This window comes from Miniopterus natalensis, chromosome 1 (assembly GCF_054644295.1).
Source record: "Miniopterus natalensis isolate mMinNat1 chromosome 1, mMinNat1.hap1, whole genome shotgun sequence".
Classification (NCBI taxonomy): domain Eukaryota; kingdom Metazoa; phylum Chordata; class Mammalia; order Chiroptera; family Miniopteridae; genus Miniopterus; species Miniopterus natalensis.
The window spans coordinates 74,653,859-74,668,066 of record NC_142081.1 but is presented as its reverse complement, the minus strand read 5'-3'; the positions used below and the strand labels follow the sequence as shown (position 1 = coordinate 74,668,066).

General features: G+C 33.9%; 1 protein-coding gene across 3 annotated transcripts in view; it reads right to left on the bottom strand.

Moving 5' to 3' along the window:
• Nucleotides 1-14,208, bottom strand: part of SCFD1 (sec1 family domain containing 1) — a 105,659-nt gene that overhangs the window by 51,301 nt on the left and 40,150 nt on the right. For all 3 annotated transcript variants that reach the window (XM_016209510.2, XM_087823268.1, XM_016209511.2), the window contains 4 exons: nucleotides 9,185-9,324; nucleotides 5,687-5,777; nucleotides 5,002-5,075; nucleotides 4,221-4,302 (listed from right to left, as the gene is read on the bottom strand). In XM_016209510.2, coding sequence (XP_016064996.1) covers nucleotides 4,221-4,302; nucleotides 5,002-5,075; nucleotides 5,687-5,777; nucleotides 9,185-9,324 — 387 coding nt within the window. The remainder of the gene's footprint in view (nucleotides 1-4,220; nucleotides 4,303-5,001; nucleotides 5,076-5,686; nucleotides 5,778-9,184; nucleotides 9,325-14,208) is intronic.

Sequence of the window (14,208 nt, the reverse complement as noted above, 5' to 3'; positions counted from 1 at the left end):
AAAATATGGCCTACCTGCTAAAATCTGTTCAAAATAACAGTGAATTAGTAAGCAAATCTTGGTTAAAAGCATTTTAAAATTAGCAGGGTGTTAATTTTCACATATGACATACAGACAGGAAAATATTGTCCGTTAAATCCGGTCTGTTAAATCAAGGTCCACAAAATCGAGGGTTTACTGTACTCTTTTTTTTAAAATGTGACTTCTTTCACTCTATTTTGAGATTCATCCATATTGTTGCATGCATCAACAGCACTTTCCTTTTCATTGTTGAATAGTATTCCATGTATAGATATACCAAATTTGTTTATCTAATTTACCTGTTGATGATATTTGGGCTGTTTCCAAATTTGGGGTATTACAGAGACAATGCTATCAACATTTGTTTACAATGAACATATGCTTTCATTTATCTTGGGTGAATGCCTGGGAGTAAAATAGCTGGAGTATATGATAGATTTGTGTTTAACATTTTAAGAAATTGAGAAAATATTCTCCAAAGTGGATGTACCATTTTACATTTCTATCAGCAATTTATGAGAGTTTTAGTTTCCCTGTATCCTTGCCAAAGGTTGACATGATCAATCTTTTTAATTTTAGACAATTTAATAGATGTGTAGTGGTATCTCAGGTGATTTTAATTTGCATTTTTTTTAATGGCTATTGATGTGGAAACTCATTTGCTATCTATATTTTTTTTAAAGTCAAATCTGTTCAAATATTTTGGCCATTTTTTACATTGAATTGTTTATTTCTTATTATTAGGTTTTGAGAAGTCTTTATTTCTTTAAATTAGCCTTTATGAATTTATTCAACTAGGTCTTGCTAAATGACAGTACTTCATCTTCACAAAAGCAGATGGCAGAGAAGTGAGAGCAAAGAGTCAGAGAAAGGTAATTTCACCCTTTTTTGGAGATGTGGAAGTAGTCTCCAGAAATTCAGTGTGTGAGAAACAAAGGGTATTCTACTAATTTAAGAGCTATCTTCGGTCATACTTAAAGAAAAACTTATTCAAATTCCAATAATGATTAACCTTATTTGGGATGAGAAGAGTTAGAAGATAGTGATAGCTTGTCCATGAGGACTTCCTGCTACAGAAGATATTTTCCCCCACCTTGAAGAAAAGATAACAAGGTCATAAGAACATTCAGTTGGCATGTATATGGGATAAGAGATAATTTTAAACAGATCGGTGAAAATCCAGCCAGAGAACTGCTCTAATTTCTAGTATAGTAAAATCCCTTCCCTACTGTGATCAGGAGAGTGGTGAGCAGTTAATCAAAGTCAGATAATGTAAAGAATGATTAAAAAGATCTGTGTTGCATATATACATTTTAAACATTGCCTTTTAACTTAAGACTTAAAATGTACAATTATTTGTCAATCTTGATGTGGGTCCAAGACCTTTTGAGTACAGAGGTTCACTGACTGACATTTTTTTTCTTTCTTGTGTAAAGCACACCTATAAGGGATCATCTATGATTTCCAGTTTCAGTTTCTTTGAAGTGGAACAAAAAAATTTATAGACATGTGCAAAGCAATTTTAGTACTTTTGAAATTTTCCAATCTTTTATAGGTTTTTTTTACCCACTACTAATTTAAACAATTAAATCACCACTTCAATGAGGCTTTCTAAGACATAAACTTAAGTTTTATATAAACAATCCTCTTTCCCTCTTCATAAAATGATATAAGTAGATTGGAATTAAATACAAATAGCTATTTTTGGTAAGCAAAAAATTCAGCTTGTTAGCTGTCAGTTGTCAGCATGTCAATAATGTTGCCAGTTGCCACTATGTTTTACAGAGGGAATAAAAAGCATCAGTTAATTTGGTGTGTTGACTAGTGAAGATCAGTTAAGAGAATTTCTAAAAATTAGCTCCCTGGAGGAGGGGTTGTGGTTAAAAATTAGCACTGCTAGCAAGGGCTAAGCCTTGCTCAGAATGCAGACCTAAGGCTATACATGTTTGCTTGATCAGATGATGTCTTTAGATCTAATTCAGTACCTCTTAACTTTCTCCACAAGCAGCAGCGAAACAAAAATGAGGATTCAGCACCAATGAATACTCAATCCAACAACAGCTTATTAACAGTTTGCTCTTTGCTGGCTATAAGAGGATGGAGCACTCTGATGTTACAGCTTTTCCTCTCAAATGGGAGCATTAGGTGAAAGAGCACATAATGCCATTTCTCTCTCATATACTATGATTTACACATAAGTATCTTTTCCTTTTCTTAGATGTCAGATGCTAAAGGGTACTTAATTCAATTTGACTATATAGGTTGGATAACAATAAAAAAATAAATTCAAAATTTGTCCAGAAAATATTTTAGTAGTCCCAGCAGCCATTCCCCAACAACCACCAAGTAGGGAAAGTCATACTTGTATGAGAAATTAAAGAACTGCTAAAGGAAAGGTTTAAAAGAATTACAGGGCTTCCAGTCAAGATGGCAGAGTAAGTAAACACAGTACAGGCATATTCCCACATCAGAATTACAACTAAACTATGGAATAACCATCATTGAGAACTTCATGAAATCTAGCTGAACCAAAGTCCTATAACTAAGAATATAAAGAAAAAGCCATATCAAGACTGGTAGGAGGGGTGGAGATGCAGAATAGGCTGGTCCCACACCCATGGGTGGCGGTTAAAAATCAGACGGATATTTCAGTTGCAGAGGTCCCCTCTGAGGAGCGAGGTGTCCCAGTCCCTCGCCAGGCACCCTCAACCCCCTAGCCCAGGGTTCCAGTGCCAGGAAGAGAAGTCCCTACAACTTCTGGCTTTAAAAACCAGAGGGGACTGAGGCTGAGGAAGACTGAGGGCTGCTGGAGTCCCAGACATTCTTCTTGAAGGACTCACACACAGACTTACTGGAATTCACTCACGCTGACTTCCAGGGGCAGCAGCTCAAAAGGCACCAAACATCGGGGGAGGAACTGAATTGTCCGGCGTGGGGGCCAGGCCTGGAGGGCAGCTTTCTCCCAGATAGAAGTCCTGGCAGAGGCCACTGTTCTGTTGCTGAGCCCTCTTCCCACAGAGCCAGCAGGTTGAGTTTTCATCTGCCTGGCTAACACTGTTCCTCCTAACCCTGGTGATAACCTGAGACCCTGCTCCACTCAAGTTGCTTTCACTGGCTTTTCCACACAAAAGGCCTATCTTGGCTCATGCTATGAACTTTCCTAAAATCTCCTAAAGATCTCAGGTAAACAGATCTGGGCAGTCTTTTCCCACTTTACACTGATGCTTCACAGAAAAGGAAAAATATCAGCAGAATCATTTAGACTGAACAATTACATTTCTATTCCTGCAGGTATAAGAAAACAGCAATTATCAATATCAAGATGTGGAACAAAGAAAAAATTAGGCTGTCAGCTTAATAGGAATTTGCAGGTTTAAATTCCATGCTGCACAATGCTCATTATCTATCTATATTAGCTCCTTTCTAATCCTGACTTTTTAAGTCATTAAAAAAGGAAAACATTTAAGTCCCTTTTCCGCAAATCCAAGATATTATCGACATCTTTGACAGGCAGCAGGCATATATACAGCTTTTTTTACATTGCTTTTCAAATGCTTATTAAATGAGAATTAGGGGTCCCATCCTAGCACATGGTCAAGCTGTCACTGGAATTCAGTTCCATGTCCAGAGAATACCTGTACAATGCTGAAGAACTAATTAAATCAAGCTAATATTGGGTAATCATGAATGAAGTAAAGAAAAAAAACTGCAACAATGTATTTAGGATCCAATATATTTGTCTCAAAATCACAGTACAATAGGAGATAGAAGCTGCAATGCTAACAGACTCATCTAAAACTAAAAAGTTCAGAACCAAGCTACACAATGAAATGATGTTAATGGCTATTTTTGACAGTACTACAATAAAACATGTCTAAATCTGTATTACTGGTAGTGAGATACAGCTCTACTATTAACAGGATAGTATATGTAGAGACAGTATTAAGGTAGTGCGACATAATAAAAACGTTAGATTCTAACTTCTGTTTACTGAATGAATGTGTGACCTTGGGCAAATCATTAATCTCTCTAGATTAAGTTTTCTCATTTGCAGAAAAAAATAATTGAAGGTAATAATGCTGCCTCATAATGTTACTGTGAGAGCTTAAAGAGATAATGAATATGAAGGCATCTTACAAAGTATAAAACCCTACATAAACAGAAATTACACTGTGGTGGGGAATAAAAGTTAAACTTACCTTTATATGTTCTAAAACAGCAGTGGCAACATTTGTGTGAAGATCAATAAGTCTTTTTTTTTCAAGGAGTTCTGGCAAAGAACTACAAGTATCAAAAAATTGAAAATTAACCATTACATTTTCAAAGAAAATGAAAGAGACCTTAATAAAACCCATACCTGGGTGTTTCCTCTGAGGAAACTTAGAAAAGTAAAACAGTAACAAAATGACAAATTAAAGTATCAACTGAATTTAATCTCTAGGCTTGAACACATACATTATATTTACTACTTTAATACAGGTGAAGTGCTTCTTAGTTTAAAATAATCTGCTTCCCAAATATCATTATTCCACCATTCACTTTCTGGTTCCAAAATTTGGACGTTTAGAATAAGATCAGATTAATGGAAATAGGATTGTATCTATACTTCTAAAACAAGATTCCTCTCTCCTTGATGGCATTTAAAGTATCCAAAAGAAACTGCTTAACCTTTAGTTAATAAAGTAATAGTAGCAAAGATAAATTTTATAACAACTTGCAGTACTTTATCAACATTAGCTTCTTGGTAAAATTATCCACATTATACAATTCTCCAACTAGTAAAAGGAGCAAATAATCTGCTATATAAAAGAGGGAATTTAAATCACCTTGAACATGTTAAAAACACAATTTAGTTCTTTAAACTTAAAGGTATATGCTATTACCTATTATTTCCTATTATTAAAAATATTAACAAAATTTTTACTACATAATAAATCTCATTGACAGAAAGACTTCAAAGAGGATGTATTCCTTACTTACCTAACAGCTGATGTTAGCTTAGCAGTATTGTCAGAAAGCATACTTATGGCTCCTTCATCTTCCCCTTCTAGTCCCTGGGAAGAAAAAAAGTCCCAGTCACTAATCACACATCCTGAGCCCAATCATAAAAATCAATGTATTTCTAAGATCATTAATAAATAGTAAGATTTAGGTCACTCAGAATAACAATTCTTTTCCTTAAAGAAGCAAGCATATAGATGATTTTGATAGTTACAGAAAAGTACTAGCCACCAACAGCCTAATAAATGGTTGATGATTACAAAAAGGATCAGCTGGTATTTTCAATTAAAGAAATTGGCCCAGGAACTTTTCACAGGTCAGAGAGTAATAAATAATAGAGCTAAAATCTAAAGGTAGATCAAAGTACAGTAGAATGAGTAACACTGAAACATATATTTCTACAATAAAGCTGCATTATATATTTTTTCAATCATAAATTCACATTATTCTTTAAAAAACGTTTGCTCTACTCCTCAGTATTTAGATTTCATTTTGAAAAATATCTTTTACATAAGCTGAGGTTTTAAAATGTATTATTTATTTATTTTTTATTACAGCAATGAATGACCTTGAATTTTTAGGAGAGGAAAAAAAGTTAACTTCTTTCTCCTTCCAGATGTTCTTCTGCTTCCCTATAATTCTAAAACAGTAAACAGAATCTTACCATAATGCTTTTAAGTCGTTTAACCTCATCTTCCTGTGCTCTGTAAGATTCTAGTTCTTGCTGAACTGATTCCGCAACTTCTGGGAATGGACTGAAACAGGATTGCACAAAAGGGGTTAATATCCAAAATTTATAGAGAACTCAAGACAACTCCAAAAAACCAAACAATTCAATTAAAAAGTGGGCAGAGGACATGAATAGACACTTCTTCGAAGAGAACATACAACTGGCCAATAGACATATGAAAAGATACTCAACATCACTAATCATCAGAGAAAAGCAAATTGAAACCACAATGAGGTATCACCTCACACCTGCCAGAAAGGCTGCCATCAACAAATCAACAAACAAGTGTGGGTGAGAATGTGGAGAAAGGGGACCCTCCTGCACCACTGCTGGGACTATAGATTGGTGCAGTCACAATGGAGAAGAGTGTGGAGGTTCCTCAAAAAATTAAAAAGGAATTGCCTTATGACCCAGTGATTCCACTTCTGGGAATATATCTGAAGAAATCTAAAAAACTAATTTGAAAGAATATATGTACCCTATGTCCACTACAGCATTATTTACAATAGCCAAAATATGTAAGCAATCTATAAGTACCCATCAATACGTGAGTGAATAAAAAAACAAAACTGTGGTACATACATGCAATGGAATATTACTCGGCCATAAAACAGAAGGAAATCTTGCCATTTGTTACAGCGTGGATGGATCTAGAGGGTATTATACTAAGTGAAATATGTCAGACAGAGAAAGACAAATAGCATACGATTTCACTTACATGTGGAATCTAAAGAACAAAATAAATGAAGAAACAAAATAGAAACAGATTTATAGATATAGAGAATAGACTGAGGGATGCCAGAGGGAAGGGGGATTGGGGGATGAGTAAAAAAGGTGAAGGGATTAAGAAGTGCTAATTGGTAGTCACAAGGGTTAAGAAAAGCATAGGGAATATAGTCAACAATATTGTAAAAACTACATATGGTGCCAGGTGGGTACCTAAAATACCAGGGGATCACTTTGTAAAGTATATGATTGTCTAACTGCTATGCTGCATGCCTGAAACGAATATAAAATAATGTTGAATGCGAACTGTAATTGAAAAAAAAAGTTATATGCAGATTTATCACTGTGGGGGTGGGGTGGGGGGTGGGGGCTGGGGAGAGGTTGGTGCCCCTAACCACCCTACACTGTTCCAGTATATTACAAATACTATTTCTTTAAAATGCATATCATAATATTTGTACATCTAAATAAATTAAAATTATATTTCTATTCTCTTCATTAACCATATCATATTTTCTCTATATGCAGAGAGAAAAGTAAAATACCTAAGTGACTGAAAAACAAAGAGAAGTCATGGTATATCAAACATCAATTAAATGTTACATCCCAAATTAACTCATAGTGTCAAAAGGTCCATGCAACTACAAAGGAGGTATTTAAAAAGTATTACATGCCAGTAATTGAGAAAAAAAAAATCTTTTAATTCTGTAAGCTTAGTATCCTAGAACACCACTGGTAAAAACAGAACACAGGCCAGTTTTTATTGGCCTAACTAGGGTGGGGAACTGTTTTTCTGCCAAGGGCCACATGGATATTTATTTATAACATCACTTGCAGGCCATACAAAATGATCAACTTAAAAATTAGCCTGCTGTATTTGGTCAAACATTTAACTCACCCCTAATGTGATGGCTGGAACTGCTTCTCTTTGGTGAGGCCTTGGCAAAGCCAGACCAAATGACTTTGAGGGCCGTATATGGCCTACGGGCTAGATGTTCCCCACCCCTAGAACACCTGGTACCTTCTTCCAGGTGAGTGAAATTTAGCAATAATCTCCATAGACTTCAGTAACAATTGATCTGCAATTACTGAGTGCTTACTGTATGCAAACACTCCGCTAATACTTTGTCTCTATTTTCTCATTTAATCCTGACCACAGTCTTTGTGAAGTATACACTATTAACAGTTAAGATGAGAGACTCTGGATCTGCCAGAACTAGGTTTTATCCTTGGTTTTACCAACGAAGGCTCAATAACTCTGGGCAAGTTACTTTATATTATCTCACTTAATCTACATAACAACCTTCTGAAATAGAGCAACAGGTAGAATTATCATCCCTACACTTTACTGATGAGGAAACTGAAACTCATGAGAGATTTAAGTCATCTGTTTAACTCCATGCTGTCTCTCAGTGTTCTTTGTGCCCACATTACTATTTAGTACAATATTCAGAGTGAGAGTTAGTTAGGGCTATTCCTACTTACAAACAAAAATTTAAAGTTCTTACTATTCTCTTGACTGTTTAGATTGTTCCTGAACACATGGTCTAAAGAAAATATTTAGAATTTCCACATTTGAGTGAAGAGATTTTTTTTCTTACTCTTTTTTTTTCTATTAGGGAATATAAACTTTAAAATTAACTTTAAAATATCCTACATCTTCTATAAATAATGGAAATGTAATTTCTTATACTTCACCACTCAGGAAGGAAATGTACACTCTGAAGAGAAAATTATTTAGAATAAAGTAAATCATAATAGTTCTCAAATTTGCCAGAAAGAGGAAGATAGTGGCTTTCTTGGTAGAGAAAATAAAATTCTTTGCTATAACAATATGATTTCCAGTGTTAAACACTTATAAATAAAATACAAAACATATGAAAAAAACCAACATGTTGAACCTTTATACCTATTTCTCTTTCAACATAAATGAGGCCAAAAAGAACAGCCATATCAAGCGCATCAGTAACACTGGAAATATTCAAAATAAAAATAATATCTTATTTCTTAACTGTTGATGAGCAATGTTCTTTTCTCTCAGAGGAATACTTTTTGTTTGTTTGTTTAGAATTATTTCTCTAGCCATAATGACCACTTGCTAACTTTTGTAACAGTTAGTGAGCCCATGATGTAGTCTAAACTTCCAGGGGACAGAGCAACATCTTAGGATCTGTGTATCTGCCTACAATAAATCACATGGCAAACTATTACAATTTTTCACCTGTTATTTCTAATGTACATTAAATAAATCTGGTTTTCAGGCTTAGGCATTCTTTCCACAGATATATAAAACCTGGTTTGTATGAAGGCAAATGGGACCAAAAAAAATCAGACCTAAATGATTTCCCTAACACAAAAACCCATTTTAATGAAAGGCAGAAATGGTCTTGTTGAAGGTGAGCAGGGATAGCAACAAAATTTAGAAAGACTATCTGTACAATCTACAAGATCACATGGTGTGACCTTGAACAGGGAAGCAGCTCCTACAAAACAACTAACAAAAACCAACCTAGGCATCCGGAAGAAATCAGGCAACAAAGACACCTATCTAAGGACTATTTAATTATATGTAGCTCCTATTCATTGTGTAGATGAACCACGATGGCCTTTTGGATTTTTTGTTTTATAAAATAAATTAAGTCACATGATATCTTCATTTCTTTTTAAGGGGCAAATCTTTTACTTGATGATGTTTTTCTTACTTACCTTCCTTTATGTTTCTGCCAAAATTTGTCAACTGGAGTTAAGTCATAAGACTTCTTGCTTTTTCTCTTTGGTCGAGCACCAGCTGGAGAATTTTCCAACCCTGAAGATTCTTCCAAATTAACTCTGTTTAAGTGAAAATCCTAAGAAAAAGTGATTCTCTATTAAATAATAGTTTTCTGAATTTAAGAACCATAACATTTCCTACAAGAAAAATAATAGATTCTTGCTGCCTTTTCTAATATTTTCAAGGACAAAATACAGGATCTGAAATTTAGAAGATCTCTTTCCAATGTCTTGTTACACAAAAATGTACATTTAATTGTTTGTTTATATTAAAGTAGTAGTTGTATAGGATTAAAATTTCAAATATGTATAAAAACCATGTTAAGGTCTTTGTGTATACCAGAAAAGTATTTTTCATATGCCAGCATAGACATATCCTTTTAATTTTACTTTAAACAATGGGATTATATTATGCTTATTTTTGCCTTACTTTTCTCATTTAATAATGTATTTTAGACCTCTTTCTCTATCTGTATATGTAATCTACTTCATTTTTATCATGCCAACATAGTAGTCCAACATTAAGCTCCATCTATTTATTTGACCAGACCTCTTGATGCTTAGTTGTTGCCAATACAAACAATCTTAAATATGATTTTTAAACTCATAGAGAGTCTGAACACTTTGATCTGTTACCTGATGATGGATTATACCTTTAAAAAATTACAACAGAAGCTATAATAACGTACTCCCTTTTCACATAAATTCTAAGAGTTAATCAGGAAAGTAGGTGTTAAAATTTTCTGCCTAGAATTAATTTTACTCCTGTGAGGCCTGATTTTGTTTTTTGCCCTTTCTTAAAAAACAAACATACAAAAAAACAAAATAAAAATATTTTTTCTATCCTCTCCCCTTACTTCTTGCATTTGACCTGTGGGCTCCTTCAGGTAGCAGCAGTATTTTATGATTCACTCTACTCTGAATAGTGAGCCAGACATACAACATGACTATCAGTAAGTGCATAAGTGAATAACAAGCAAGAAGAAATTAAATGGATGGTTTAATACAATCATCTTAGTTCTCAGATATAAGTTTTAATCAATGATTTAACTTCTAGGTCTTAGCAAATTCAATGTACTGAATACAATTTAATCTCCTCTTGTTGAAACAAGGTCATCAGTACTGAATATAGAGCCTTAGATCATACCCTGTAACTTTCTTAAATAAATCCTTTAGAATAAATTATTTCCTTGCCATTTTCCTTATGACAAAACCCCCATCCAAAAAACTGAGAGCAAAATGTAGATATCTAAATGTCACAGTGGCATAAATAACAAGAGTATAGTGTTATATTTCAACGTATTAATATTATGTCTTTCCTACAGACTCCTCATATTATCACAGGATAAACATAATCAGTAACCTTATTTAATTAATCTTACTTCCCCATCTACATATCTTACTTAACCTCACTTTGCACAACAAACCACCCATATAGAAAGAACAATAAATGGACATTAACAGCTACCTCTGAGAAGAACCCTCTGATTTTAAAAATTAACAAAACAAGATACTGAAGAAGAGAAACATTTAAAAATAATTAAGTTTTATTAACTATAATTTCTAGTGAAGTACTATTTCCATGGTGATGACACAGCACATTCAAAATAAAAGAAACTTATTAGCAAAATTACTGCTCTAAAAAATAGGACAGCATATTATTACTAAAGTTTTGATGAAATACTTAAAGAAAACACAAATAATAAAGATATAAAAGATGTTAAGAGTTTTGAGAAATAACATGATAATGACAAAAAACTTTTCCATTGTTTGCATAATAGCCAGGCAAATAAGGAAAAGTAACTTCAGTCTTGAAAACTGGGAAATTAGAACATTCCGTGCTGTACTCAACCATGTTAAAGAAACAGAACATTTATACAAATAAAAGACAACAGGATTAGTTTTAACATGGTAGAATCTGTCTTCACTGATATTCACACTTTCCTGACTTAGAAGACTGGATAGTGGTGCCCCAAATCACCACATATGAACGTGCAAGTCTTCAGCAGTTTTATTTTCATTTCATAAGTTAAAGCAGACCTGGCCATACAGAGCTAATGTTGACAAAATGACATCTGGATAATATGGGTGACATCTACCAATGTGGAGCTAAGATATAATATTCTCATGAGAAAAAAAGTGAAGTAAAATAAAAGTAACTTTTATTTTAGCAAAGAATTGAGCCAAATCTAATCAAGCCTCTAGATCTATTATCAGTTTACAGGAAATACTCTGGATAAAAGAACATGTCAAATTGTACCCAGAAGAATACAACCAACCAAATGCAGAATGTAGAAAACTTTTTAAAAACAATCCAACTTCTTTACCCCAAAAATGGCAACAGAAAAGGAGTGGGAAGAGTAGAATTGTTGTAAACTGAGAAACTTAAAAGGTAAATATCAACAAATGCAATGGATATATCAAAAATGGATATTGTTTGGAACCCTATTTGAACAAACTAACTGTAAAGATGCATCTTTGAAACAATTAAGAACACTCAAAAACATTAAACACATAGACGCTAAATGGCATGATATTAAACAATGAATGAGTTACCAAAGAAATCAAGGGAGAAATAAAAAATTTCCTAGAAACAAATGAAAATAAACACACAACCCCAAATCTATCAGACACAGCAAAAGCAGTTCTGAGAAGGAATTTTATAGCACTACAGGCCTACCTCAAGAAACAAGCAAAAGCTCTAATAAACTATCTAACACTACAACTAATAGAATTAGAAAGAGAACAACAAGAAAAGCCCAGAGTAAGTAGAAGGAAGGAAATAATAAAGATCAGAGTGGACATAAATGACATAGAGTTTAAAAAAAATAATACAAAAGATGAATGAATCCAAGAGCTCTTTGAAAACATAAACAAGATTGATGAACCTTTAGCCAGACTCATCAAGAAACAAAGAGAGAGGAAGCCAAATAAATAAAATCTGAAAAGAAACAGATGAAGTGACAACTTACATCACAGAAATATAAAGGATTGTAAAAAAGTACTATGAACAACTGTATGTCAACAAGCTGGACAACCTGGACAAAACGGATGAAATGGACAATTCCTAGGGAAATACAATCTTCCAAAACTGAATCAGGAAGAATCAGAAAACCTGAATAGGCCAATAACAACTGATGAGATGGAAGCAGTGATAAAAAACCTCCCAACAAACAAAAGCCCTGGTCCACACGGCTTCAAAGATGAGTTTTACCAAACATTCAAAGAACTAACATCTATCCTCCTCAAACTACTGCAAAAAATCCAACAGGAAGGAACACTTCCAAGCTCTTTTTACGAGGCCAGCATTAGCCTAATCCCAAAACCAGATAAAGACACTACAAAGAAAGAGAATTACAGGCCAATATCCTTGATGAACATAGATGCTAAAATCCTCAACAAAATATTAGCAAATTGGATCTAGCAATATATTGAAAAGATCATACACCATGTCCAAGTGGGATTTCTTCCAGGGATACAAGACTGATACAATATTCACAAATCAATTAATGTGATACATCACATAAACAAACTGAAAGACAAAAATCACATGATTATATCAATAGATGCAGAAAAGGCACTCGACAAAATCCAACACCCATTTTTGATAAAAAACTCTCAGCAAAGTAGGAATAGAGGGATCATACCTCAACATAATAAAGGCCATATATGATATACCTACAGCCAACATCATACTCAATGGGCAAAAACTAAAGCATTCCCCCTAAGAATAGGAAAAAGACAAGGTTTTCTGCTTTCACCACTCTTATTCAACATAGTATTGGAAGTCCACAGCAATCAGATAAGAACAAAATGTAAAAGGTATCCAAATTGGAAAGGAGGTAGTAAAACTCATTATTTGTAAATGACATAATATTGTAATTAGAAAACCCCAAGGACTCCACCAAAAAACTACTAGATTTAATAAATGAATTAGGCAATGTAGCAGGATACAAAAAACACCCAGAAATTGATGCCATTTTTATACACCAATAAGGATCTCTCAGAAAGAGAAACTAAAAAAAAAAATCCCATTTACCACTGCAACAAAAAAATTAAGATACTTAGGAATAAACTTAACCAAGGAGGTAAAAGACCTGTACTCGGAAAACTACAGGAAAAAAGAGATAGAAGAGATATAAACAAGTGGAAGAATATACCGTGTTCATGGACTGGAAGAATTAACATCATTAAAATGTTCGTAATACCCAAAGTAATCTATAGATTCAATGCAGGCCCTATTAAAATACCAATGGCATATTTCATAAATCTAGAACAAATACTCCAAAAATGTATATGGAACCAAATAAGACCCTGAATAGCTGCAGCAATCTTGAGAAAGAAGAACAAAGTTGGAGGGATTACAATACCAGATAACTTGCAGAATAACTTGATATTCTACAAAGTTATTCTACAAAGTCACTGTAATCAAAATAGCCTGGTACTGGCACAATGACAGGCATATAGATCAGTGATACAGAACAGAGAACCCAAAAATTGAACCAAGCCATTACGCTTAATTAATATTTGAGAATGGAGGCAAGTGCATACAATGGAGTAAAGAATTTTCCCAACAAATGGTGTTGGGAAAATTGGACAGGTATATGCAAAAAAATGAAACTAGACCACCAACTTACACCATACACAAGAATAAACTGAAAATGGATAAAAGGCTTAAATGTAAGTCATGAAACCATAAAAATCCTAGAAGAAAACATAGGCAAAAAAATATGACATCTCAAATAGCACAATTTTAACAGATATATCATCTAGGGCAAGAGAAACAAAGGAAAAAATAAACAAATGAGACTACATCAAACTAAAAAGCTTCTGCACAGCAAAGGAAACCAGCATCAAAATGAAAAGGGAGCCCTGGCTGGTTTGGCTCAGTGGTTAGAGAACACTGGCCTGCGGCCTGAAGTCCTGGGTTCAATTCTGGTCAAGGGCACATACCTCAGTTG